At 41.8% G+C, this 26,486-nt stretch overlaps 7 protein-coding genes across 7 annotated transcripts; 5 read left to right on the top strand and 2 right to left on the bottom strand.

Annotated features, from left to right (window-relative positions):
• The first annotated feature begins 1,118 nt into the window (after positions 1-1,118).
• LOC117205684 lies at positions 1,119-3,658 on the top strand. Its single transcript, XM_033444351.1, has 3 exons — positions 1,119-2,244; positions 2,372-2,874; positions 3,128-3,658. The coding sequence occupies exons 2-3, from the start codon at positions 2,391-2,393 to the stop codon at positions 3,415-3,417; spliced, it is 774 nt and encodes a 257-aa protein (XP_033300242.1). The 5' UTR covers positions 1,119-2,244; positions 2,372-2,390; the 3' UTR covers positions 3,418-3,658.
• A 4,667-nt stretch (positions 3,659-8,325) lies between these two features.
• Positions 8,326-10,261, top strand: LOC117205686. The gene is made up of 3 exons (XM_033444353.1): positions 8,326-8,953; positions 9,079-9,251; positions 9,334-10,261. The coding sequence occupies exons 1-3, from the start codon at positions 8,700-8,702 to the stop codon at positions 9,651-9,653; spliced, it is 747 nt and encodes a 248-aa protein (XP_033300244.1). The 5' UTR covers positions 8,326-8,699; the 3' UTR covers positions 9,654-10,261.
• Positions 10,262-10,339: 78 nt separating this feature from the next.
• Positions 10,340-12,721, top strand: LOC117205688. Its single transcript, XM_033444355.1, has 2 exons — positions 10,340-11,564; positions 12,099-12,721. The coding sequence occupies exons 1-2, from the start codon at positions 11,084-11,086 to the stop codon at positions 12,518-12,520; spliced, it is 903 nt and encodes a 300-aa protein (XP_033300246.1). The 5' UTR covers positions 10,340-11,083; the 3' UTR covers positions 12,521-12,721.
• A 2,182-nt stretch (positions 12,722-14,903) lies between these two features.
• Positions 14,904-16,078, top strand: LOC117205687. The gene is made up of 3 exons (XM_033444354.1): positions 14,904-15,270; positions 15,368-15,427; positions 15,515-16,078. Exons 1-3 carry the CDS (start codon positions 14,904-14,906, stop codon positions 15,754-15,756), a joined length of 669 nt encoding a protein of 222 aa, XP_033300245.1. The 3' UTR covers positions 15,757-16,078.
• A 209-nt stretch (positions 16,079-16,287) lies between these two features.
• LOC117205637 lies at positions 16,288-18,160 on the bottom strand. Its single transcript, XM_033444249.1, has 3 exons — positions 17,358-18,160; positions 16,548-16,730; positions 16,288-16,466 (listed from the first exon to the last, which is right to left on the bottom strand). The coding sequence occupies exons 1-3, from the start codon at positions 17,641-17,643 to the stop codon at positions 16,318-16,320; spliced, it is 618 nt and encodes a 205-aa protein (XP_033300140.1). The 5' UTR covers positions 17,644-18,160; the 3' UTR covers positions 16,288-16,317.
• Positions 18,161-20,869: 2,709 nt separating this feature from the next.
• On the top strand, positions 20,870-23,648 carry LOC117205699. The gene has a single exon (XM_033444379.1). The coding sequence runs from the start codon at positions 22,297-22,299 to the stop codon at positions 23,077-23,079; it is 783 nt and encodes a 260-aa protein (XP_033300270.1). The 5' UTR covers positions 20,870-22,296; the 3' UTR covers positions 23,080-23,648.
• Positions 23,649-24,095: 447 nt separating this feature from the next.
• Positions 24,096-26,471, bottom strand: LOC117205700. The gene is made up of 3 exons (XM_033444380.1): positions 25,623-26,471; positions 24,937-25,402; positions 24,096-24,525 (listed from the first exon to the last, which is right to left on the bottom strand). Exons 2-3 carry the CDS (start codon positions 25,193-25,195, stop codon positions 24,338-24,340), a joined length of 447 nt encoding a protein of 148 aa, XP_033300271.1. The 5' UTR covers positions 25,196-25,402; positions 25,623-26,471; the 3' UTR covers positions 24,096-24,337.
• Between the last annotated feature and the right edge of the window lie 15 nt (positions 26,472-26,486).

Genomic DNA, 26,486 nt, shown 5'->3' with positions numbered 1-26,486 from the left:
GAAATCTTCTTCTACGTGCAACATACGTCACGTGACAGGACTCTCGCGAGTTTGATATTTATGAAAACGAGTGAAAGTAGTATAGGAACGCGTCGGTGCATCCATTGATACTCGAACCAGATACGACTTAATGAGCTGCTAGCAAGTACGACCGCTATAGAGGATTTCGGATAAACCAGTAGAAAGTACTTTCATGCAATTGAATTATATTTTTTTTTTAAAAAAGGGGAAAAAGGAAAAAAGGACAAGTTCGGAAATTTCCCCGTAGTAATTCGTCTTATTCTGACACCATCGATCGACGAGACATTCCATTTGTCTAGTAACATCCAGGCACATTGCGATGTCAATTTCACGGCATTCTGTAGTAAATAATGGCGAGCGTTCGCTCGACCGTGTCGCTACTGACCTAGCTCCGGCCAGCGGTCGTTTAATGGCTCGTAAAGTTTACCTCTTTTTCGCCAAGCACCCTCATTACTACTGCATAGATTACTCATGGTACAGTGAAACCGGATGCACCGCGAACTTCCAACCGGTAACCTGCATACCGACCGTATAATGAGAGGCAAACTGACACACGTGGATTGTGTGTGCATGCTCGTGTTCACTGATCGGAGCAAGGCCAAATGCGAGTGAACACGACGGTCTCATTGGCGAGCAAGTGACGCGTGACACGGGGTTTCATTAATAAACATGGCGATGCAGAAAATCATGGGGTCGCCGGTGTACACGCTTTTGCTTGTCGAACCGGAAATCATGGTTCCTACCGATGTCAAGGTGGCGCTCGCGACATTTCGCTTTCGCCATTTCTCACATCATTTTTACGTACGTGACGCGAACTCGTCATGGAGGAGCTCGTGACGAGACATAATATATCAATTTTATTAATTTACCATACTAAATTCTGTTGACCGGAGATTTCTTCGTTTGTTTCTCCTCTATCAGTGACCTCGTTAGATTCGCGAAAATTCATTAGCATTCGAATTATACAATTCGTTGAGTCATTGAAACAATCGTCAAATCATCGACCGACTCATCGAATCAAAACGGTAGCCAAGCGCGGGAGAAGAACGAGCTAGAAAGAACGAAAAGAAATCGAGGCGGATCAGGGCCAGTTCCCCACCGAAATTTCATTGCCGGCTCGCTGCTTTCCGATGCTTCACTGCGCTCATGAACCAGAACATTAAGAGAAGGATACCCCCTCCGAGGGTCCGTGGCCTACGCGTGTTTACCACATGTAACGCGTTTTCACTTGGTGTGGCCCAGTTAACCAGTCCGGTCTCCATCAGCCAGGACGAAGATGGCAAGGATGCGTGGTACCGCAGGATAAGAGGGAAAACAGCCGCTGGGAACGCTAACCAGGACGGCTGAAACGCTGGCAATGACTAACGGTTATCTTTAATTGACACAGCTTCGTTTCTATTTTTGTTCGTGTCATAAATGTAGAATGTATCGTCTCAAAACATATATTACGCGCATCGTTATACCTCCGTTTTACTATAGAATAAAAAGAAAGAGAAAGAAAGAACCTAGTTATTTGTGATTACAACATACGAGCGTATCATGATCTGGTTAATCCGATACTTCCAGCGGATCAGGTCGATCAACCACCATCTCTCCCGTGATGCTTTCGATTTCAGGCTTATCGAGACACGACGATAACACGAGGGAAAATCACAGTAGAAGGACATTCGTGTAGAAGACATGTACACACCTGGTTGCCATGAACTTCCGATCAGAAACGCTGACATCTGATCTGGTCAGACCGGTCGAGCGGAAGAAGTCGAACGACAAGGGCGAGGACGACGATCCGGTCGAGAGTAGCGAAACGATTCGCCGGAATCGTCGGTTTTATCGATGGCGAGTTGGTGGGGCTGGGACGGTAGGAGAGGAGGGATGCGAATTCCGAACTGATCCGGAGAGCAACTCTGCTCTCTACCTGTGGTGGACCCCAGGTGGTTAGCGAGACGCGGTCTCCGCTCTCAAATGATCCTTGGCAATGAAAATTCTCCCACAATGGTGGTATTCGTACGCGCCGCACCGCCACGGTGGGGAGAATATCACCGGCCACGGAGGTACACCTGACCAGATATATAGAGCTAGGGCAGGGCTTCCGCTACGGACAGTCCAGTTACAGTGCTCTGTGTAAGCACGCATCTCGCGGCCCAAAGTGTCAAACAACTCGAGTACCGGTGGCTAACAAGCTTCGACGCTTGTTCCCAAAATACCGCGCAGAAGTCCACAGAAGTAGGTTCTGTTAGTTTCTACTCGCGCACATTTTCTTGCTAAATTTCCCTCTTAGTGGGTGCGAGGGTTTAGGACTTCCATCGAAAGATCTTTCTCTGGAACATATAGACATTTTTTTTGTTTCCAGGTTCTTTAGATTGTACAAAATGAGAGATTTTGCTTATTGTTCCGTGTACCTGGCCTTTTTGCTGGCCATGGCTTCGGCTAGATCAGCCGAGACTAATCCCACGACCAATTCCATCAATGAAGAGACAGCAAGGTCTAGCGGAAACAGCAACGTGTTTGGAGATCTTCGACAGATGTACCAGATTTACAAGGAATGCGCAGACGAGGATATCAGTTCTTGTTTGAAAGTGAGGTTGCTGTCGGCTGTAGACAGGGTGTCTAGGAGCACGCAGTTGAACGTTGCCGACGGTGTTACCTTCGTTCAGGACGAGCCTATCTCTAACGCGGAGGAACCACCGAAATCTCTTCAGGAGATCGAGGCCGGGCTACCTAGGGCTTTGGACGACAAAGAAAATGCGTTGAATACCATGATCTTCGACAAGGTGATGAAATTTTTCCAAAGCCATACGTTGAAATTGAAGCTGCCCAATGTAGAAGAACTTCAACGGAGTTTGGTGGAAGAAGGTGAGAATTTATACAATTGTCGATATACAACATTAGAACTGGTCTTATCGTGTCAACTCGTTAGAGCATTCATCCGAAAAAAGAAAGTTTCCAGTTCTGATTTCCCGGTCCAGTAGACCGTACGGCCCACTCTTTTTCCCGCTGCAGTCTTTCATACAACAAACATTTTTTTTTCGTACCAAATTAATTTTTCAGCACTCTAATATAAACCATGAAATTCGTTTAGTTAAATTTCGATTATATTTCTTTGCAGGCCGTAAAAAGAAGAAGAATATGGGGGGTCTGCTAGCTATTCCTCTGTTGATTGGTGGAACTTTGGTACCATTGGCCTTAGGAGCGTTAGCTCTTTTAGCTGGCAAGGCTTTGATCGTTAGCAAGCTGGCTCTAGTATTGGCTTCCATCATCGGTTTGAAGAAACTAGTGTCAGGAGGCGGGGATCATGGTCATGAAGTCGTTCAAGTTGCCGGAGGCCACGGATCCAGCGGGTGGGCGAGATCGAGTCACGATCTCGCCTATTCTGCCTACAAGCCATCGTCTACTTAGCAAAACAAAGGGGCAACAGCGAGACGTATTTTCAATCTCGTTAGACTTCGCTTTCACGAGGCATCCGTGTGATGTTTGTCGGATGTTGCTTTCCTCTTCGACTGTTCACCTTTCTCATCTTCCCATTTTCTACGACTCCTTCTTTCTATTTGTTCCGCTCCATTCTTCTTTTCCCTCTTTATCGTTTCTTTCTCTCTTTATCATGTTTTTCCTCTTAACATCTACTAAATGATCATCGTTATCGACCACTTGATCGTCTCATTCACAGTATTTATTGTTCTGCGTGGAGCTGCCAGGCAGCAATGTATATTTATAGATATGGAAATATATTAAGATTCTTTGTACCATCGGCGAACTTGTTCTTTACCTTGCTCGTACACCCGTATTCTTAAACAATTTCCCAATTCAATTAATCGAACAATAACATCAATAAAGTGGCAACATATGTCGAAGAAGGAACTCCGAGCAATTCGATGCCACGGAGTAAAGCTTCGGCAGATCCGTATGAGATTCTACAGTCCGCGAATTCCAAGGCTCATCGAAAGTAACGCTGAATGAAACGAACCGCGACACGACCAGAAGATTCGATATCGTGTTTTTCGCGTCGCTCGATACAGGGCACGAGAGCGTCCCTACTTCCGCCTTCTTCCTCTTTTGCGTCGCGATCAAGCCAGAGACGAGACGAAGAGAGTAGAGACGCGTTACCTACATACTGGAAACGCGCGAGCACCTTACGCACTTGCCTCGGACCTGGAAGCTTCGCGTACTAGCACACACACGCACGGTCGAGCCAGACACACGATCGAGAAGTAAACCAGGCCGAGCAGGCCGACCAGGCCAGTCAGCATCCGCGCCGAGCCTTTTCAACGTGAGTCTAACACTCTCTATCATTCTGAAGAAAAGGCTGTGTCTCTCTTTCTCCCAGCATGCGTTGGCACAATCCCCTCCTACCCATCGGTCGATCGATTCTCTCCCTCTACCTTCTTGACGATGTGAGGTTCATCGATCCTCAAACACATCTTGGGTCAGGTGGTCCCGTTCTGAAGATGCCTCGGCCCTTTTCGGCACTTCCGAAAGTCGTCCCGAGAGTCCACGAATCATTTACCTCCTTTTTCCGTACCGACTTTCCGTCTGTTCCACGTGTTGCACGAGATTTCATTAATGGGAAGATTGCTGAAAAAGAGTGGATTAGGTTCTCCTGTTTGGTGCGTAATATGAGAATTATGATCTGTTTGAAGTAGTATCAAGAGTGGAACGAATACAGTTTCTTTTCTTTCATTCGTTCTATTCGAATGTGAGAGGCTAACGTAGGAGTGTAATGTAGAAGATTGAATTAGAATCATTGATATGGTATTAATTGGTTATTAATATGATATTATTAGAATTTATTGAGTTATTTGTGCTGAATATAGGTTGCGGTTCGAGCTTCTTTATCTTCATTGTGTATTTGGAATTAGAGTTATGATCGGCTAGAAGTAGTACTGAAAGTAGAACGAATATGCGTTACCATTTGAGTTCTTTCTCTTCTTTATTGCGTTCGTATTATATTTGGGGGTTAATATGAGACTGCAGAAGAATAGATCACAGTAGTTAATCGTAGGATTATGATTCGTTAAAAATGGGATGGAAAGTGGAACAAATATCGGTAACAATTGAAGTTGTTTTCCTCTCCATTATGTATTTGAAGATTGTATAGGATGATGATGCTATAGATTACAGAAGCAAGAATGTAGAAAGAGAAGAATGAGAACTCATTCACGTAGGTGCATATATGTATATGGAGAGCTTTCTTTTTTCGGCTAATAGCAACTGGGCACAAAATGCGCGAATCAGAGTTGTCGGATCAGATATACGTAAATCGTGTTCATTCATTAGTGCCAGACGCGTCTCCGATTCTCCGCCGTGTGCTACTTTTTCTTCTCCGGAGTAGTTTCATTCATAGACTGAATTTAAGCTGGAAGATCGTCTGTTTCGAGTACCAAAGTAATCAAGAAGCTGCGTTATCACGATAGATTCACTCCGTACAAAAGTGATCAGTTAACAAATTTGTCAACGAACACATAATATAATACAACCAATAATCGTACACGTTGAAACCTCTTTACGAACTAAATTCATCCAATTTGAAACTTTATTTCTCTAGAATTTAGTGACTGATCGTTTCAATGAGAAATTCTATTATAGAGGGTTAGACATGATTTAAACACAAGGAACCATTTCCTATAACGTACGGATCGACATTTTCTATATTCACAGGGTTGTACGATAAAGAAGAAAGCACAAGGAAGAAAGAGAGAAGCACGAGAAGCTCGAAGCCTCGCTTCGTGAGGGCCTTGACCTGACCTCGATCCTCGGGCGAGTTCACTCTCGCCGGCGTCGTCGAGAGGAAAGTGTTCCATTACCAACCACGCTCAGTTCTGAGCCACCTCGTTCTGCCATCGAGATTAGCGTTTTGGTCATCGAGAATATCTGCACAGTCGCACAAACCATCCGTAATAATCATCAAAATAACGCGCGTTGCACTTTCATTCACGATACGTTTCATCGATCAGTAGATCGTTCGATCTATCAATGATAAGAAAGTTTTACCTTAAGAGAGAATCGAAATTAACCGACGCGACGTTAGTAGCCAGCCATGAAGATAAAGTGAAAGTTCTTCTTGGGAGAATGTAACGTTGGCGATTTTGTCTTATTTTGGTCCTGTTGAGTTTTCTCGTCGTTTGGTTCTATTGATACGCGAGATGTTTGCACACACTTTCGCTTTATGGAATGGAAAATCGCGAAACTCGTTTCTAATGACTAGGTGGTTGGATGATGGCTGCGTTAGAATCTGTAATTGCTCAATCATTACCGAAGAATTTTTTCAGTAGATGTTTTTCTACATTATATCTTATGATCTTAAAATTCTTTATTATAATTACGGATTTTCATGCACTTATAGGAAATTTCAAAGCGCAAAATGGCACAGAATGCATACAATATGAAAAAATATATGGCATATCCAAAGTATAGTATTGCCTATAATACTTGGCATATAAAACACTTTTCTGCAGAGGTCCTACTTTTTTTGCATAAAAATCCGCAGTCTAATAAAAAATTATTAACATTCATCGGCAATAAGACACTTACTCGTTATATTTACTGAAAAATTCTAATAAATCTCATCTTAATTATTACTGTTCGTTATAAAATACATGTGTGTGATGCAAATGAGAGGAATGATAGATTCATGATAAAATAACTAGAAAGTAAAAGCAATGAGCATTTAATATGTATTAAATACGAGTAGGTGTTTTAATATTCATGACGGGCAATATACCTAAAATAAAAAAAATAAAAAATAGATGAGATTCACGTTACCATACTAATATCTTCTTTAAATTACTTTCTATTAAAACGCAAGATAAAAAAACTCTTCGCAGAATTAAGTCATAAATAAAGACAGCTTGGAATTAAGGAATTTGAAGCAAGGAAGTCCGTTCGCGGAGAAAGTAGCGGCGATCCAATCTCGTGTTCGCGTCGATCGGAAACGACGCCTTTGCCCTCTCATCTTTTTCCTTCTCAGTACATTTTTCTAGGTGTCTTCGGGGTCACGTCGAGGCGCGGCCGGTTGTTCTCCTTGACGAGGTCTGGCGCAGTCCCAACTCGTCCACGCACTACGGACATTCCATGAAAAACCGTTAAACGTTACGCGCGACTGTCGCAGGAATACATTAATTTCAAACAGTCTACCTGAACCTGTCGCATCGTTACTGATATTCGATTCTAACGAATAAGATGCTGAACAGGTGGAAAAATCTACCCAAGAATGCGAGACTTGATGATAACTTACGGGCATAGAAAAAAAATCCATCGAGATTCGTTCGCACACCGCAGCGGAATAGAACAACGGAATTTTAAATAGGTAGAAGGAAGAAGGAGAAAAGAATTCGCGAACTGGGTGCGCATGATTCGTTGAATAGGAGGTCGCTGCGAGGAAAGTTGCGGAGGCGTGAGATTGAAGTATCTTCTACATAATGCGAGGTATTATACGGTTTGTTGAAAGCGAAATCGCGGCGGTTATCGCTCGCTCCTCCGTCTTCTCGATCCTTCCATGTACCCCGACTTTCAAAAAGTATTACGGGTCGTGAAATTTTATGATTTTCTCGGGCAAGCTTCTCGCAAAGTTATTTTATAAACTACTACTATGTGGACGTGGTAATTATATTCAAAACCAAGTTTCAATATTTTAAAATGTAGGTGATTATTCTAAAATACAGACAGGTTTGTAGTAATATTCTGTGAGAAAGTAACTCCATTGTGTGGTATATTTGTAGAAGAAATTTTGAGACAACGCTATGAGAAACCATTACAGCCGAGTTCTCAGCACCAGCGATCCCCCGTGAATATCATTGACCCTGAATATTCGATTTCTAAATACACCTTGCTCGTCTCTCTCCAGAAACAAATACGGTACCCTAGAACGAGAAAGTAACCGAGTTCTACGAACCTTTTGTCGTTTACACAAATAATTATCACGCTTTAACACTGATTTACCTAAAGATTCAACGTGGAACACAGCAGTAAAATATACCCAACTAATTAACAAATTCAAGACAACCAAACCGATGTAGTCAATCAGTTTACTTCCTAAATAACCGAAACCACAATTTCACCCTCGTCGATAGTACAAAATGGTATTTAATGATGCCAAGAATTCTTTATCAAAAAGTCATAGAACATACTGCAGCCCTGAGGCCAGAGGCCCGAATTTTCTCGGAAAGGGCTGAGACACGTGAGCACGCTTCTTCCAGTAATGTCCTCTCTCTCTCTCTCTTTCTCTCTCTCTCTCTCTCTCTCTGGTTCCCAATGACCAATCATCTGATGGGCGAGTGCGCGCGTGTGCAGAGAGCGTCAGGGCTGGTTCGAGCTTGCCACAGCCAGAGAGGAGAGAAGCGAGAAGGACCGAGCGAGCAAGCGCGCAGAGGCGCGTCAACGGGAGAGACGCGCGCGACAGGGAAACACGGGACGACCGCCTGGAGGAGAACCAATAGCTCGTATGGGTTGTAACCCAGGCGGGGACCAGGTCGGTGGGGGCCATCAAAATTTCAAAAACGTACGCGGACCCCTTTCGCGAGGAGGATAAAAGGCAAGCAATCGTGATTCTTTCAGTCAGTGTCGATACGATCGTTGCAATAATTCCAGCTGTGCACGCTTGTGAAAGGACCAGTATACAGCTATATACATATACATCTCTTTTTGGATTTTTCACCTAGTGATTCCGGAGTATACGATCGTAGAAGATGTTTAAGTTCGTGGTAGTCGCCGCACTTGTCGCCTCCTCGGTGTTAGCTGCCCCCGCGAGCCAAGCTGACGGCCAACAGCCGTCGATCCTCGAGGAAGCTTTGGACGTGTACGCATCCTGTTCCGGCGAAGAGGACATATCAGTGTGTTTGAAACTGAAGGCGTTGCGATTCGTTGACAGAGTAGCCAGATCTGCGGATATCGATGTTGTGGATGGATTCAAGATCGTGCAGACCGAAGAAGCTAAGAATAGGTAAGGCTCGCCCGTGAAAAAGTGAATGGATCGTAGAGACGATTCAAGATGAATGAAGATAAGTGGGAGTTCTGGATCGATTCGTGCAATTTCATAATAATTTACGCAAGGGTTTTACTTTTCAGCCGTGCTGACAACGGCAGATCCTTGAACGACATCGAAAGTACTTTACCAGCCGAAACGGAAGCCAAAGAAGCCGCCATCGACCAGGCCATCCTCGACAGAACTTCCAAGTTCCTTTCCACCCACACTGTCGAACTGAGTCTTCCTGAAGAAATATCCCGCTCTTTCGACGAAGGTAAAATTATTAATAAGGAAATATTAATAAGAAAAATTTGCGTATCGAGTTGGTTGCTCTAACCTTCTTCGTTTTACTGCAGCTCGAGGAAAGAAGAAGAAAATCGTCAAATCTCTCCTGCCAATCTTACTGCTCTTGAAGCTTAAGGCTGCAGCCCTCATCCCTATCGCTCTCGGTGGTTTGGCTCTCCTGGCCCTTAAAGCTCTCGTAATCGGCAAAATCGCTCTAATCGTCAGCGGTATCATCGGTCTTCAGAAACTACTCGGTAACAAACAGCAAAGTTACGAGGTAGTGGCTCACCCAGTGCATTCATACGGCCACGAAGAACACCACGACCACCACGGATGGGCGAGATCAGCAGGTTCTGATCTCGCGTACAACGCGTACAAACCCTCCAAATAGTTTATTTGCCGCCATAGTTTCTTCGTTTCAACTCACTACCTTCGTTCACCAAAGTGATCGGTCAGCCGCTGACGATCACCCGAGGACTGCACGACTCGATCCTTCGAGGACTTCGAAACTTACGTGTAATCGATCTGATTGAACGTTTCAATCGACCAGTAAACACTTTATTAAGAGGCTATCGTTCCATTGCGCGTGACCAGTGACCAAACGTGACGAACTGTGACGATTGACGATCGATCAGACTGTTCGACGTTAGCTCAGACTGTTAAAGACATGTTGTTAAAATGTGGTGTCCGGACAATTCACTGCCGGATTACGATCATTACGGTGACACAAGCAGCAAGCTGTCAGACAGACTTTACTAGTAACAGTGGACGGTGGTATTCGAGTCACCCCCGACTCATCCCCGAATTGTGGTATCTTTCTAAGAGTTAACGCTTCGAAGCGACCTCGATCGTAGATCTCGGGTCGAACGCGCTCGGACTTGTAGTCAGTACTTTTACAGGGCTACCAGATTTCATCCAATGATTATTTATATCACACCCTTCTCGGGTTGCCATGTAACTTATCGAACTATTTATAAATAAATATAATTTTATACGGAAGCAACGCTTGTTATATTATTATATTATAATCCTTCTCCTTTTCTTGTAAATTGAGTTTCACGTGTCTCGTGTGACGCTCCGAACCTTATTCTTCGAACGTGCTAACGAACCATTATTACGTTAACACGAATCGATATTTATTCAAACACTGCTTTCTTCCAACATATCCACTCTCTATCGGTCCACGTCAATATAGACTATCGTCATTCTTACAATTAGTTTTATTCGTCCTTCGTGGCAGAATTTCTCTTCGTTGCTTCCCGACCGACGTTCTGACAGTTTAACGAGATTCGCCTCTCGTACTCTCGAAATTGACCTGCTCCGGTGCATCCGGTGTATCGAGGGACCCTCGATCTCTCGTACGAAATGAAAAGAGCCAGACGTACTTTCGCTGCTCGTAAGATCCGCCGAGTGAAACCGATTGTTCCGTCGCGTGTGAACGCCCCCTTGGTGCCTATATAGTCGACTGATCGTGGGTGTTGGATCAACAGTATTGTTTTGGAACCCGGTCGCCTTACTTCCACTTCGTTCGTTGTTCCTATCTTAAGAAATTTTCCATCTTCACGTAATTTCTTTCCTTCGACAACGAAAATGACGACGAATAGTTTCGTTAGGTGAGAATCGACTACTTTGAGGGAAAATGGATCGATTGTACGTTCGATAAATTTACTGAAACGCGAACTCTTTTACGCAGAATGGAACGATCGGCCTAGTCGCATACAGGAAACTTCCGTCACGGAACAATCCATATGAAAACTTTATCAACTTTCTCTACGATCTTCTAAAAGTTTTGTTCTTATTTATGAAACCCATATCGTTGTCATGAAGCACGGATTGAGAAGCTCGTGTCTTTTAATCTTCATTTCCACGGGTATCACAGCGATCATGGAGCCAACCGAGGAATCAATCTTGGCTAGCGAAGATCCAACCAGCTTCAACGAAGCTTTCACTGCCTGTTTGGCTCGAAAAGAATTTGGGACCTTCGAATGTGTCAATCGTGGTGCCCTAAGTGCTCTTCAATCGCTTAATCACAAGGATGATCTGGATTTTGGAAACGTGCACTTGGAAAGGGCTGACGGTCAAAGTAGACAACTTCTAGATTGGGATTACGATCCAAAGGATTTTGGGAACATCGTGAAAGCGACGACTAAATTGATTGAACGTAGAAGTCTTAAATGGAATTTAGATAACCTGTATCCAGGATTGCAGTTGCGAGCTGGACCGATGTTAAATGGGAATGGGATTATGGAATTCGTCATCAGTGAAAGAGCAACGTCTTTTGGTGATAGGCAAGCTGGTCCAGGTGAATCCTAGATGCTCTATGAACTATTTTCTTATCAAATATTCTCAATTTCTGTTCTTATCATTTGTTAATCGTCTGTACATTTGTTAGACGTCGTGTAGAATCTGTATCGTCCAGGCAAATTTTAGATGTTCTAAATTTGATCAGTGCTAAGAAAAATTTAAATTATCTCGATTTTATGATAAGTAATTCGTTCAACCTTGAAATAAGCGCGGAAACGAACCCGCGTTCTCCAGGGTTTGCATCCTCGCTGAGGCGGCGTTCGCCACGTGCTACTTTCAGGAAGCACCTCTAGTAGGCAGCACGGTCAAGGCCATTCACGTTGAAGAGGCTTAACGCGCCATTCATAATTCTAGAATATTTTAATATTCATAGAAAACATATTACTGAAATATCTATGACATTACGAATCTGATTTTCGCTGCGTCTGCTGCCTATTAATAGTTTCTACCACTTTGAATATTTCTATTTTTGGGTAACAAGGTTAAGAATGTGAATACGGCATGCTTAAATCCTGTCATACAACTTTTTCAGGAAGGCAAATGATGAGGCACCTGTTGATACCGTTCCTCCTAGGCTTCAAATTCAACTTGGCATCTCTTATTCCATTGCTATTTGGATTTTTGCTGATTCTCACGAAGAAAGCTTTATTATTGACGAAGGTAGCACTAGTGATTAGTGGTTTGTTGGGTTGGAACTCTTTGTTGTCTACTGGTCCGCCTAATTATCCAGGGGGAGGATTCCATACGCATGGACACGAGATACCAGTCGGAGGATTTCCGTATTACGAACATTATAATTTTCATCATAGACCGTATAGGGTATTTCAGGGCAACGACTTCGAACCGTACAGTCAGCATGTGATTAGAGAGGTCGTCGACGTTTACGATAACACGGAGGAAGTGGGGAAGAACAAACGGAATGGCAAGAATTTCGTCTGGGTAAAAAGTAGCTGATGTGACCATTTATGCTTTCTATTACTGTGATCGATATGGGTAATATCTCATAAAAAGTTGACTTCGTTTGAATGTTTCTACATAACGTAGTCTGGAAAATGAAGAAACTTTTAAATTCGCACAATATTGCACAGTATTATATACCCGTTGATACTGACAGGATGTATTTATTCAATATTACAACCTTTTCCATGAAACGTACATGTTTAAAATGAAACACTGAATAAAGCTTAACTTCAAGAACAAAACTATTCAGCGCGCAACCGTTTCTTACGCGCTCGTCCCAATTACACAGAATTTTCCTTCCTTCTTAATAAATATCATTGCTTTTCTTCCCCATTTTCCAAATAAGGATACTCCTGACAATTAAATATCTTCAACCGAATCGCATTTAACTTCATTAGCGCCTGAATTCCAGATGATGAGAATAATTCATTATGATGGAATCGAGAAGATGAATTAATAAAAATTTTGAAATTACAATTATCCTTCAGTAATAATCCAAACCTCAATAAACCCTCTTTAGTCGAAAATCCTCTCCACATTTACATCCTCTCCATTCACTGATCTCTGTTTCATATACCACATCATTTCATATCTCTCACTGTCGTTTTCATATGCCTTTCGGAGTTCGTCCTAAAGGAAGAACGGGTTTCACTTCTCCGCAGATCCATCACTCTCAGTTCACTGTTGTGGCGTGTAACTGTATCGTCGACTTCCTCCTTCGCAGGAACGTATCGTGTCCGGGAAATGCTTTTGCTCGTAAAGGTAATAGCGTTCATGGTCCCGTGAACGCCCGCATAGCTTCACCACGTGATTGCAGAGCTCCTTATGTCAAGTGTGACGATGAACACGGCATACATTACCAGGACGATCGACGGTCGACCGTAAAAGTTAGTCGTTTTCCGCCACCGCCACAGCTCGTGGCTTCTACTATTCTTCGTCGCTGTTTGAGTTATTTCTGCACTTGGCTGCCCTGGTCGAACGTGCGTGACGACGGGATTCGTTACGATGTAACGGTTCATTCTTTTCCGTCATTATGGAATTCGTTATCATGCTTAAATCTCTCCGCGTTTAAACGCAGGAATCTTTTATAAAATCATTTCATCGTAAAAGATCGAATAATGGTGATAATCTATTTCCTTTGGTAATTGTTCTCCCTCGCTCGAAGTGGGGTAATCGTGGTCATCATCTACAACAAGAAACGACGAAATCGACGAGATAACGAGTAGAAAGAAGGGCGTCCTGAATTTTGAGACAATACTCGTTGTTATCTGTGTCGAGGTTCCAACGACACGTCGGAATTTTGGTTTTTGCCAGACACCGTGATAAGGCTGTTAAGGTTTCTTCTTTCCTCTGGTACGAAGTAGGGTAATTGCGTCTGCTACCTGAGATGACGCACGGAGAGATGACGAACCATCGGACAAGGAGGTACGATAAATGTTGAGAAGAGTGTCCTGGATTTTTCAGGCCACAACTCGAACAGCCGTGAACAGTGGACATTTTTCATATAAAATTTCATGCGCGCATAATTGCCCCGGTCATTTGTCGGATGTGGCACGTCATGGTCTGTAATCCGTGTCGGATTAACAGTATCTCGGCGAATTGCGTTAACTAATTCGTGGTGACTAATTCATCGGCGTGCATAATTAAAGAATCATCTGTTTGGTACGACGCATCGTTTACCGAGCATTCATCTTTAACGAATGCAAACATGAACTTTCGCCGCCTAATAAAAACACTCCGAATATGAAACTTGATTTCTCTAGTTTCCTTTCGTTATTCAATTCTTGTTACATAATAAATTTTTATCCTATTACAAGATACTTGCGATCTTCAAATCATATCTGATTACACGCCAAAACTCCTAAACCGTAAATAAATTAAGAACTTCTATACCAAAGAATTCTTATATCAAATCCTTTAGATTATTTATTAAGAAACAGAGAAACCGGTGATTATATATAAAAAATAATGCGTGAAACGCAAGGAACTTTATTCTAGCCTGGATTCGCGATACTTGTTAGAAGCGGCCTTTAATTTCCATTTGAGAGCCATTCCACGAGGGTTTCTGCTTCACTTGGCAACAGGGTCAGAGGGATACTTACTTACGGGGCTGTACGACATTGTTTTGGTTCAAGAGTCCCTACTCCTGGAGGAGGAGGCGTTAAACAGCGCGTAGATCAGGTGTGAGTTAACGTCGTAAGGACAACTTGACCGATGGTAGGAGAAACGTGAAATACCCTTATATAAGAGCGACGACGCAGCGATTCGAATTAGTTCGCGATATTTTTCGAGCGGTTAACTTGATCGGCGTGGAATGTTACGCGACCAAACTCCTCGGTGTTTCTCCATTTTATAATATCGCGTATTTTGAAACACGATGGGAAAAAACAGGACTCGTTACATCATTTTTATCACTCACTTGACGCTATTGTTTAACCTGGCGCTGAGTAAGAACGAGTATACCAAGTTATTCGACAAATGCGTCAGAGAGAAGAACGCCTTCGACTGTTTAAAAAGAAAAGCTTTGGACATTCTGGATTCAGCGATCAACGATGATACCGTGTACGTGTTGAACGATTACGTCTCCATTGGAAGGGATCCTGCAGCGATTGCCAGGAGCGATAGGTCGTTCAAGGATGAAAATGGGACGGAGCTTACTCTGGATCAAAAGCTGGATAACAAGTTCTACGAGTATATTACTTCTAGGAACGTGAAGCTTACTATTCCTGGAGATGCGTTTCAAGGTATGCAGATTATTCGAGTTATTTAGATTATAAATTCCTTTCGAATAAAATTAAATTTAATTAAAGAGAATTAAAAAATTGGGTTCTTCACTTATAGGTCGAAAGAAGAAGGACAAAGGATACGGTGCTCTCATGATGGGTGCTCTAGCAGTGGGAGGTAAACTACAAATTAATAAAAAATACAACAAAAATTATAATATAAAAGTATCACATGTTCAAGTACTGGTGAAAACTTAATTTTTAGCTATGATGGCGCAGTTAGCTTACGCTAAAATCGCGTTCCTCGCTGGTACTGCCTTGCTTACTGCTAAAATAGCGTTAGTTTTGAGTGCAATTATTGGATTGAAGAAACTGGTGTCCAGTCAAGGAGGCGGAGGTCATGAAGTGATCTACGCCACAGGTGGCGAACATCATGGTGGTGGTTATGGCGGAGGAGGATACGGGGGTGGCTGGCAAAGGTCCGTCGACGGTGTTTCTCCTACTTGAATCGATTAAACCCTGTGAAACTTAATTTATTTCATGTACGATACTTTGTTTAGGATAAGCTAGTATAACGGATAGAGATGTTTTTCGTTTGTATATAAAATAAATCTTGACGTTGTTGATAGTTGTATCTGAGTGATATTAATTGAAGAAATTATTACGTGAAATACGACTACGTAATATTTATTAAGAGTTTAAGTGTACTTTTTAATTTAGATATTCTTAAGTAACTTGCTATTTGTTCAGAATAGCTGGTGAAATACTCTATACCAAAAATTAATAATATTGTATTTATTTAATTTATCTTGTGTATACGTCACCCATATATTATGACATGAATAACATGACATGAATAAACAATGTTAACTGAATATATATCTTCTAGTAATTCTATATATAAGTGGTTCTATATTTTCTGAGAACTTCGAACCTTCCTTGTTTTTTAATTCAATAATAAAATAATAATCGACAAATTTATTTTGTACTTTTTATTATCCAACATTATTATAACATTAAATATTTCGGATTATATATTTCTACTTTAAATTCTAATTAATCGATTTCTTAGTAGAAAATTCTTCGTCGTTTCCGATAGTTATAACCATATTCTCCAAATCCACCCTGATGGTCGTAGTCCACGTCTGTGCTGAAACTATGCTCGTAACTATGATATGGATGTTTGATTATCTCATACGATACTTTCTCTTTGTGTTCTGAAAGCAAAATGAACATTTATTAACGCTCTAGGAATAAAGGAATATTCCTCTTTGTATATTTTAATAGATTTCACTCACCAAAAGCTTTCTTTAATGCGACCGCGGCTGCAATCACTAGAGCAACTTTGCCTACAATTAGAGCTTTCCCAGCAATCGCAGCAACAGCATTAATTAATACGTAAAGCATAGTCAGTTTAGACGCACCTAAGAAATACAGCAACATCTGTCCATACCCTCTGTTCTTTTTCCTTCGTCCAGTAACTGAGAAAACGAAGTTGTATATTAATTGTTAATAATACGGTTGCCGCAATACTAAATTCAGATGCACATCTATCTACAACAGAAACTAAAACATGAATAACAAAAAGCTTGTCCTGTCACGCGATGTGCAAGATTGTTTGTAAAGATAGCGTTAAAAGGAAACACTGGAACGGTAGCGTTAATTGAATGATTACCATGTAACTTAAGTAACTACTTAAAATCATCTTCATGAAACGGGACTTCATATTTCTACGAGGTGTACACAACAAAACGAAGCAAGATATCGTAAAAAGAATCGTTCGACACGTCTACTATGAAGTTACTCAGTATCTGACCGGAACGTTCTCATTTTCCTTAAAGCAAGATGTCACGCGCATACGTAAATTTCGCAATGAAGATCTTTTATGAATGATAGTAAAAGAATAAATAAAAATATAAAATAAACGAACACATAGATAAGAAAGAATATAGAAAATATAGAAATACGGATAAGAGAAGATATTAAATTAGATTTATATTCGAGTTAATTAATAAGAACCAAGTATCTATAGAAACATCCGAATGCTTCCTATCAATGGACACTTCAATTCTTCAATTATTTTATTTTTATCACATTCTACTACTCACCCTGTTCGACACCAGAGTTAGCGTTCCCCAGTTCTTCTTTCTCAATCATCCTGGATTCTCTACCCGATGCTTCATTCCTTCTATCTTCAGTATGCTGCATAGTTCTGGTTATACATTCGGTAGAATTCTTACCCTGACTGCAATTGATCGGAGTCGGCACCTCGTTATACGTGTTTCTATATAGCAAGGTGCAACAGCATGTGGCCAGAAGACCAAACAGCTGTACGACGAAGATCGTACACCGAAGCATGTTCGACGCGAACTGACCGGCCGAACGAATGGTCATTTTTATAGAAACAGATATAATTAGCGATTACGACATACAGACCGTGAATCTAGCTGCGGAACGTTTTTCTATGCAACTTGTTTTGCGGTATCGTTCGATCCTACGTCGCGGATACGATACATGCCTAGTCCGTTAGCAAAACCAACCCACGCTCTGTACTCCCTGTTAATTGCACCATGGTCGTCCAGTGTGAAAAAACGATATCTTGATGCATTGAAATCAAAAGGATCTGGGCTAATTACGCGAGGTTTGGAAAAAGCGCGTAATACACAGAGTAACTAACTGTTAGAAGAAACATGATGGTCGAGTTACTGTTCTGTGGGATAAACCGTTTTTTAGTACAAAAAAAAAATTAATGTTGAGCAGAATATTGAACGTAACATCAAACACCAAGTGCCAATTAACATCTGTTACATCTTACTGCTTACCTAAGGTCCATCTTCCATATTTTGAATTTTTCGACTTTTTCGAATGGAAAATATCATCAAGTAGCAGAAATTAATCACGGCTGACGATGAGTTACATGTACTTGATGTTGGAAGTAGGAATCAAAGATTGGTTTTGTAAAGCATATCGTGGAGAACATTTCAAACGTGTAACACTTAACGCGTCTATTAACCACTGCAAAGTTATCGCTGGAAGTTGCGATCGTAGATAGAATGAAACATTGTATCGAAGCTGAGACAACTTCCCTAGCTCCGCCTTCCGCGTGGTTTATACGACAGGAAGTAGAAAACAAGGTTTAAAAGGTAGCACCTTTTTCTTCGGTAGCTTTGTGTGCCACTGGGCCGATCGAGCATCCTCGATTCACTGCTTGGAGGTATGCAGGATTATCCTCGTAGCTTGCGAAGGTCGCGGGTTACGCGCGACTTGAAACTTGAAACTGTGCAAACAACGAAACTTCTCCACACCTTGTTCCACGAAATATTCTATTTTTCTTATGAAAATTTCACATTGGAAGTGTTTACTGTTTATCCACAACGGGTTCGATAAAATGGAAGACAAGAACTTATTCTCATTAACTCATTAACGAGTAAAGATTATCTAATAAACCTTGATTATGAACCTCACGATTTAAGTACGATTGCAACGTAAAACAAATAAATAGTACAAAATTCCACAACAACCGGTGGATGACTTAATGCACAAATTACATCGATCATCGTAAGATTACGCTTACTGCTTCACCTTCGCCATTCAATTTATGCTGTTAAAGGCAACCAATGAACAATTTCACGCATCAGTGAACTTTCATCTCATGATAGAGATTCGAGCATGATATCTCGAGAAGTATATTGCCGCGAGAATCTATGGCAGAAAGCTAGCTCGAGGCGAAATCAAACAGTAGCTAAACAACGAGCATAAATTCGTGGCTCTCTCATGGAGCTAATGAGCCAGGTTAAAACCTTCCGAGTTGCGGATAGCTGACCTGAATCTAACGAGAGTCGATTATTTGCCGAGAATTATTTCCGGAGAGTATTTTCTCGTCGGTATTGGATTAGTTTCCTCATCTTATACTTTGAAATGTTCACCCAGCTTCTGTGAAGTTATTAAATTTTGTGTCACACGTGTAAACGTTTGTGTAAACTCGAGGAAAATAGATTACAGACAGAAATGATCGAAGAGATTCTTGGAAACGAGCTTCTACACTGTTTGACAGTGCGATAAAACAATGAGGAATTCAAAATGAACGATTTAAAGAATAATTGTCTAAAACATAATGTCAGATTAATTATAAACTAGAGTGAGAGTTAGATTAAAAAATACACACGTTCAAGTTTCTATAGGAAATAATTATTAACAATTGCGTTGTTACGTACCATCATATTTATGATGTGAAATGTATAGCACTTTCAAGTTAAAGAATTTCTTTGTGTCATGAGAATTGTTAATAACGTTTTAGGAGATATCTGTAATCGTGGACACGTTTTCGTCTTTTAAACGCGTTCAGGCAGCTTTTGTATCCTGTGAATGGAAGTGAATCTTCGCGTTTGTAAAGCCACTTGAAAAGAAACACGCGGAACTATTCATGCTGTGACACTAACGTATTCGGTCATTAATTTCGCGCGTCCCCGTTTACTAGTAAACCAAGAACTTTCCTTCCCAACAATAGGAAACGTACCAGTGTCACGTTTACTACTTGATTGTGTTATAACAAAGTAGACTGCGTCTTCCTAGCAAACATGAAACGAATTTCTTAGTTTCTAAACATCAAATCAGGATAATGACTTTATTATGACTATAAGCATAACATAATTATGAAATAAAAAAGAAAGACATATAAACTACGGTATTAAAAAAAAAGTAGCACAATGATATTATTACAGAAGGAAAAGAAATAAAGAAAAAAAGCAGAGTACCAAAATGAGCGACCACTCTATTACACGAACCTTCTAATTCTCAAATAGAACACTCTCTTTCACATGTTAGCAATATTTCTAATGTAGAAAAACAAGAACTTATAAAGCATAATATCAAAAGAGCAGTGTTTTTATTACATTAATTCGAACGAAACGCCCAATTTACGTACATATTCTCGATATATCTGAAATAGGAAGATAACATTTCCAATCACCACTGACACCTTTCTCACAAACTCACCGTAAAATCAGATCATAGCCAGACACCTGTACTTTCACACGTTTCAATGTAATTTCCATGATTCCTTAGAGCATCGGTTGTCCGATCTTGCTAGTGCCTTTACGCGTTGTGGAGATTCAGTTTTCGTCCTATTCTTTGCCATAGAATTCGTCCACGGCGATGTTTGTGTGAATTCACCTGCGTGCCGCGAATGTGGCACGCGCGTTAACACTGTTCGTCTCGGTTCGCCGCGACCCTAGCTATGGGATAATCGCTAAGTAGGTAAGCAAGCATCGAGGATGCGTCGTTGTCGCATTAGAGATGCGTTAACCTCGATCGGGTGTACACTAGTATTGCCGCGAGATCGGTACGGTGACTCATACCGTTCGATCGAACTGTTTTTCATAATCCTTTCAAAATTTCAAGTTTAACCCACGTCACGTGCAGTCCGGTCGGTTGGTCTGAAGCATCGTGACCGTTTTTTATCGATTTAAGCGTTTCGCTGCTCTTTCTAAATTTTTACGCTTTAGCAATAACGAACTTCTAAATCTGCAGCCTTGGAAAAAACATGTTGAACCAGATTTTGTCAAGAGAATCCACATTGTCCCTTATTTCTTTAGGTGGAAATTTAAGTCAGATTTTTATGAATATTCATTTTTATGAATCAACCTCTATGGAAACTTGCAAGTCCAAAATAGGCAATTAATGGAATGAAAATTGTATTCAGGTATGATAGCGGTTTAGAATAAGAGAGTGAAGATCGTGAGTTTACTGGGTTCCAATAAATCTCCACCGTCTGCAGGCGTTTGTTTTCCTCGCTGCGGACACGCCCAGCTGGCCGCGGAAAAAGAGGAAGACTGAGTGAAGGTGAGGAATTGCAGTCTAGTGCAACAGACGAAAAAGGTACAAAGCGAGGTCTCGTTCTTGACGAGACGACCGTAATTTGCTCTCGTTGTTACGTGATTCGTTGCACTGTCTACATCTCAGGATTACACACCGAAAAACAATCTTCCAGACCCTGTTCCATAATTACAACCTGTCTAACGAAACTCTAATTCATCATTCACGGTGAAACGATCCAAATAATTTCCATCGCTCTATTACTACATATGTTACCCTAACATATTGCGTATTGTGCATATTACTGAAAACCGCGTCAAACAGGATTATCAATTTATTAATAGACAATGACCATTTATGCAAATTCATATGCTTCGTGCGATTCATAGATTAAATACGCGTATTTATCAAAGAAAACCTGATCAATAATTCCAATCAAACGATTCAAGGAAATTCTCGTGTAACGGCCGCACAAATCGCTTTAATATCATTCGATTCACTATAGACCGAATCTGGACCGGGATGTCGCAAGATACGGAGACGAAGAAACGATAGGTGGAAGGGACACGCGCGAGAGTTAAGGCCGCGGTTCGTCCACGACCTAAAACTACTTCCAACCATCGTGATGAGAGGTCAACAAGGTCACGGTGCCAGGCGCTTCTATAAGATACATCCTTCTGTATCTTATCCCCCTCTCTTATTCCTTTAGACATCAGCGAAACTTAATGTCAGGTCGTTCCACCTTCTTCTATCTTGATCTCGATGCTTGAGTGGGTCTGTGTGTCAGAGCGAATCGTATGCTCGCGGTGTGAGAGAATCTTCGCGGGGAGCGAGTGGTACGCGAGGAAGGAGATACATAGATAGAGTAAAGCGAGTGCGACTAGACGAAGCGACAAAGAGAACAACAGAGAAGGTTGGTTGTTTAGAGGCCGTTCCAGGGGAACCCTCAAGATGCGCGGGGCATTGTCATGTGTACCAGTGGTACAGTCTTCGGGCTGTTGGCACAGCTCCTTACGTGGGAGACAACTCAGCACGGTTCGCGAGGGACTGCGGATCGCTGGATGGTATATATTTGTCCGGGCGCATGCTGCTTACCGCCAGTACCCTGTCTAGATCCTGAAGACTGCGGAAGTGCGCTCAGTGATCTCGTGAATATTCACGTTCTTGTGACACAACGCTCGTCCGTGTCCCTCGCCGAGGATTAAACACTCGCGGAAGATTATTACCAGGAGAATGATGAAGATGATCGATTTGTCCAAGTGTGTGTTCGTCTTGTTGGCGTGCTGTGTGGTCTGCTACGCGTCTTCGATTGCTAAAGAGGAGGACAGTCTCGTGGACAGGAGCTTCAGAGCGATGTACAGGGTATACGAGGACTGCCAGCATCGAAACATAGCAGTCTCGCCTTGCTTGAAGAAGAAGGCGATCGCGTTCTTCGAGAGGTTAGGCAGAATGCATACTCTTCCTCTGTCGGAGAACTTTGAATTAATCAGGATCACGGACGAAACGCCGAAGAGTTCTGTGTCCGAATTAGAAGCCACCCTTGGTAGAACTATGTCCAGCAAAGACGAGATTCTGAACGAGATTCTATTCGACCGAGTGGCTTCGCTACTGAACAGCTTCAACGTTCAAATTCGATTGCCTAGAACCAGCCCTGGTGAATTGAAACAAGGCATGGAAGAGGGACGTGGTAAAATGAAGAAGATGATGGGCATGATGATGATGGGAATGGCCATGAAACTCGCTGCGTTGATTCCCATTGCCCTTGGAGTGCTCTTCTTGTTAGCTGGAAAGGCTTTGATCATCAGCAAGATCGCTCTTGTCTTGTCTCTCATCATTGGACTGAAGAAACTCTTCAGTCAGAAGCAGAGCCACGATCACGGTGGTTGGCAGCAGGGTGGCGGAGGTTGGGACAGGAGTCTCAAGAATGTTTTCGGCTCCACGGAGTCGTCGACGACGACGGAACTAACCCGCAACTACGCGCAGAATCTGGCCTACTCGGCGCGACATCAGCACTGATCGCAGCAAACGAGGGGAATAGCAGGCCTTCCGGTTTCGTTCGGCGTGCATGGCACCTAAATGGTAGCCGTTCTACGTTTTAGACTGACCGACGTATTTACAGTGCATAGACGAGAAGATAAGTAAGCGAAAGAATGCGGATCTGGTTGATAATTTCTAATTGATAGATTCATTGGAATCGTAAAAATAGGCACGTATGATACAGTTCTATATCTATACGTAAGATATACATCTTCTCGTCTCTGCACAGAAATTTCGACTAACAATTCTACAGCGACGATGCGATTTTCTTTGTTACATAGAGAGATGTTCGTTGAGCGTTAGACGTTTATAGATTTTTCGTGGAAGGGAATATTATAGCCGTGAGAACTTCCACGAGAAACACCAAGTCTCTCTTCAAGAAATCGTTGGCGTTTCGATGTATATTGTTCAATCATTTATGAAGAAACATGCGAATCATCTAAGTCTCAAAGTTGGTTAATTATTTTCTTCTAAATTTTATCCTATAGAAATTAATTTGAGAAGTATCTAGGCGACACACGTAGCAGTGATCGTAGCCGAAATTTTACCACAATCGTTAGCTAAATGCATACCGTGAACGTCAGTGACATTTTCAGATGCCGTCACGCGACGGTCGATACACCGTATACTCCAGCTGTCACTCATTTTCGTTTCCCGTCAACCGGGAAAGCATTCGGCACGATAATAGCTACGGAATGGTTTCCACGCACGCGAGCTTCTAACGGAACCGAGTCGAGACATTTTTGCGTTCGAAACGACCTGTAAACAACGAAAATAGCTTCTAAATCCGATTTGTAATCGTTTTTTCGCAAATACTTCGAGCTTCACCTCTCGAATGATTTAATTACCTAAGATACGAATTATATAATATTTATTGAACGCCATGATATTTATTACTACGATATAACTATTGTTAACCCATTGATTTTTGTAACATCGACTTTGCCGATGGATCAAGACTGAGATCGAATAAACAGGCACGTAATCGACGTGAATAAGGAAGATACAACGATTTAATCATTTTTAGCGCTTATTCTTTCGCTACACAAACGAGATACATAATATGTTACATTCTTACGCCTACGTCCGATAGGAGCATGTGGTTCGCGGCAAGACGATACGTGTTCGCGATTTACGCGATCGAGAATTCAAAATTAAATGCATCGACCGATCGTGACGATCGTTCTGTTACCGAAAGGAACAGTATCGATCTCGTTCTTTGACAGCGGTGTTGTTCTCACTTTACTTTCAGACCGAGAACCGCGGCGAATAACGCGAAGAAGAAGCCCGCGAGTAACGCAGTGGCCTTTAACAGGATTAACCCTCCGACCATGGTTGGAATCAGAGCGACGAATTTCAGCTTGTAGGCCATTAGCAGCGCCATGATTGTGCGATCCATCTTCCGCTTCTTTCGGCGAGGACGGTCTGTAACCGATTGGAAGAGGTAATTGTCATAGTTCTTCGTTGATTGCCGCTGTTTTACAATCGATCAGTCTATTATAGATGTTAGAAAATTATTTATTTAAGAATGAATTCCCTTTTGTTCGTAACTAATGACTACGTATCTTTTCGAGAAGTTCTGTGTGTGTTTTAATGTAGATGTTAAAGAATTAATAAATGACATTGGAAATTGTATTATTAACTGTTGTTATTTGATCATAAAATCGCTATCGATTAATTCCTGAATTTTTACCAATGAATATTCAAAGATATTTAAGCTCTGTAAACGTGCAAAATTTAGATAATTCCAATGAAAGAGATCTCAACGTTATGTACTTGTTATATACAGAAATATTAAGAGAAATCTGTTGGATGAATACGGGGATTCGATATTACCTGGTGCGTGTAAGTAATCTTTCGACAAACTCAAACCAGTATTCCTGGTTAGAGTTTTCACCACTTTCGTTTTATCTTCCCCACGTAGGAGAGCCGCACTATTAGGTACAACTTTATTGTGAACCTCCTTGATAACCTTTTTCGCAACAGGATACTCCTTGTGGTTCGCATGCTGATTGTTCGACTTCAAAGCTTCCATCACGCGTAATACGCAGCTCAGAGTTAATAAAATCGTAACTAGATTCACTTTCGATTTCATCTTCTCGAGCTCGTGTGAGTTTTATTTACGATCAAACACGACTCTCAATTACATCGTCGATGTATTCGCGATCAGTTCCTCGGTCTACGACGATCCTCAACCGCATTCGATCCGTTAAAAGTTTCGTTCTTCCGGCGATCACGATAAAGCCGTTTCTTCCAATACTACCCGAACCATGGCTTTCCTTAATTGTCTATTTCGATGTTTCTGAAAGCGTGAAATGGTAACTTAGTTTGGTGTAGAATGACTAACTTTAAGAATAACTATTAAGCTAAACTCATAGCCTTGCGAAATAATATTTCAAAATTACAAAGATAATAAAATTTGCTCAACGAACTAATTTCATCTAAAAATTAGAAAAGGGAAGATTGATTCCCTGAAAGGGAAGCTATCTCAAATACTCGCCATATCAAAGTATATAACTTACGATTCTATCCAATCTCCGGAGACGATCATTCGACGAAGCTTCCAAAAACACAGTGCGAGTGCTCCTTCGTGTGTTCCTCGAATTCCATCAACGCCTGTATCTGATCTGTTTTGAGAAACGTTCACGATAGCAAATTACAACACTCACGTTCGAATGCAAATGACGAAATGGTCGTTGTCAGGTTTGTAGCGGACGGCAACAGCGTGCAACCGCGACCGCGAACTAACTGATGCGCTCTTGATTCCTCGACGGCGACCTGGGGGGCTGGGCAGGGTACCACGCCGGGCACGCTTCAGTTACCAGCAGGATCGACAGTCCGTGAAAAATGAGCACCGTGCGACGAGGCGGCAATATATGCGTGCGGTAAGCGCTATGATCCAAATTGTCGACGGCAATATATGTGTCAGGTTATATTGCCGAACGGTACAGCGGATTACCCTGACGTTCACGACGAAGAAGGAAAAACAATGGGGAGGTGGTGCGCGCGCGGATATCGCGAGTAATCACATAGTACCAAAGATTGTGCCATGTAAACGATGATTTTTTAGTTACGCTGCACTGCTAACCGGGCCGATGACAAGCCGACTAGTGGGATTGATCGATAACTGCTTTGTATCTGGGTGGTGCAGTCTCAGTACGATGTATGAACGTTGGTATTTATATAATGGAAGCACAAAGGAAGGGGATTGAGAACGAAAAATGGTAAAGTGAAGTTGAATGTCTTTGAATCTGGGTGGTGCAGTCAAAATAACACGTATGAATGCTGGTACTTATGTGGTAAAAGAACAAGGGGAAAGAAAATTGGGGATGAAAAATGGCAAGAACCGAAGCCTTTTCCTTCCAATAGTAGTAACGGAGCGAGAA

This window comes from Bombus bifarius, unplaced genomic scaffold (genome assembly GCF_011952205.1).
Source record: "Bombus bifarius isolate JDL3187 unplaced genomic scaffold, Bbif_JDL3187 scf7180000007992, whole genome shotgun sequence".
NCBI classification, from domain to species: domain Eukaryota; kingdom Metazoa; phylum Arthropoda; class Insecta; order Hymenoptera; family Apidae; genus Bombus; species Bombus bifarius.
The sequence above is the reverse complement of the archived record's forward strand: the minus strand, read 5'-3'. Positions and strand labels throughout refer to the sequence as shown.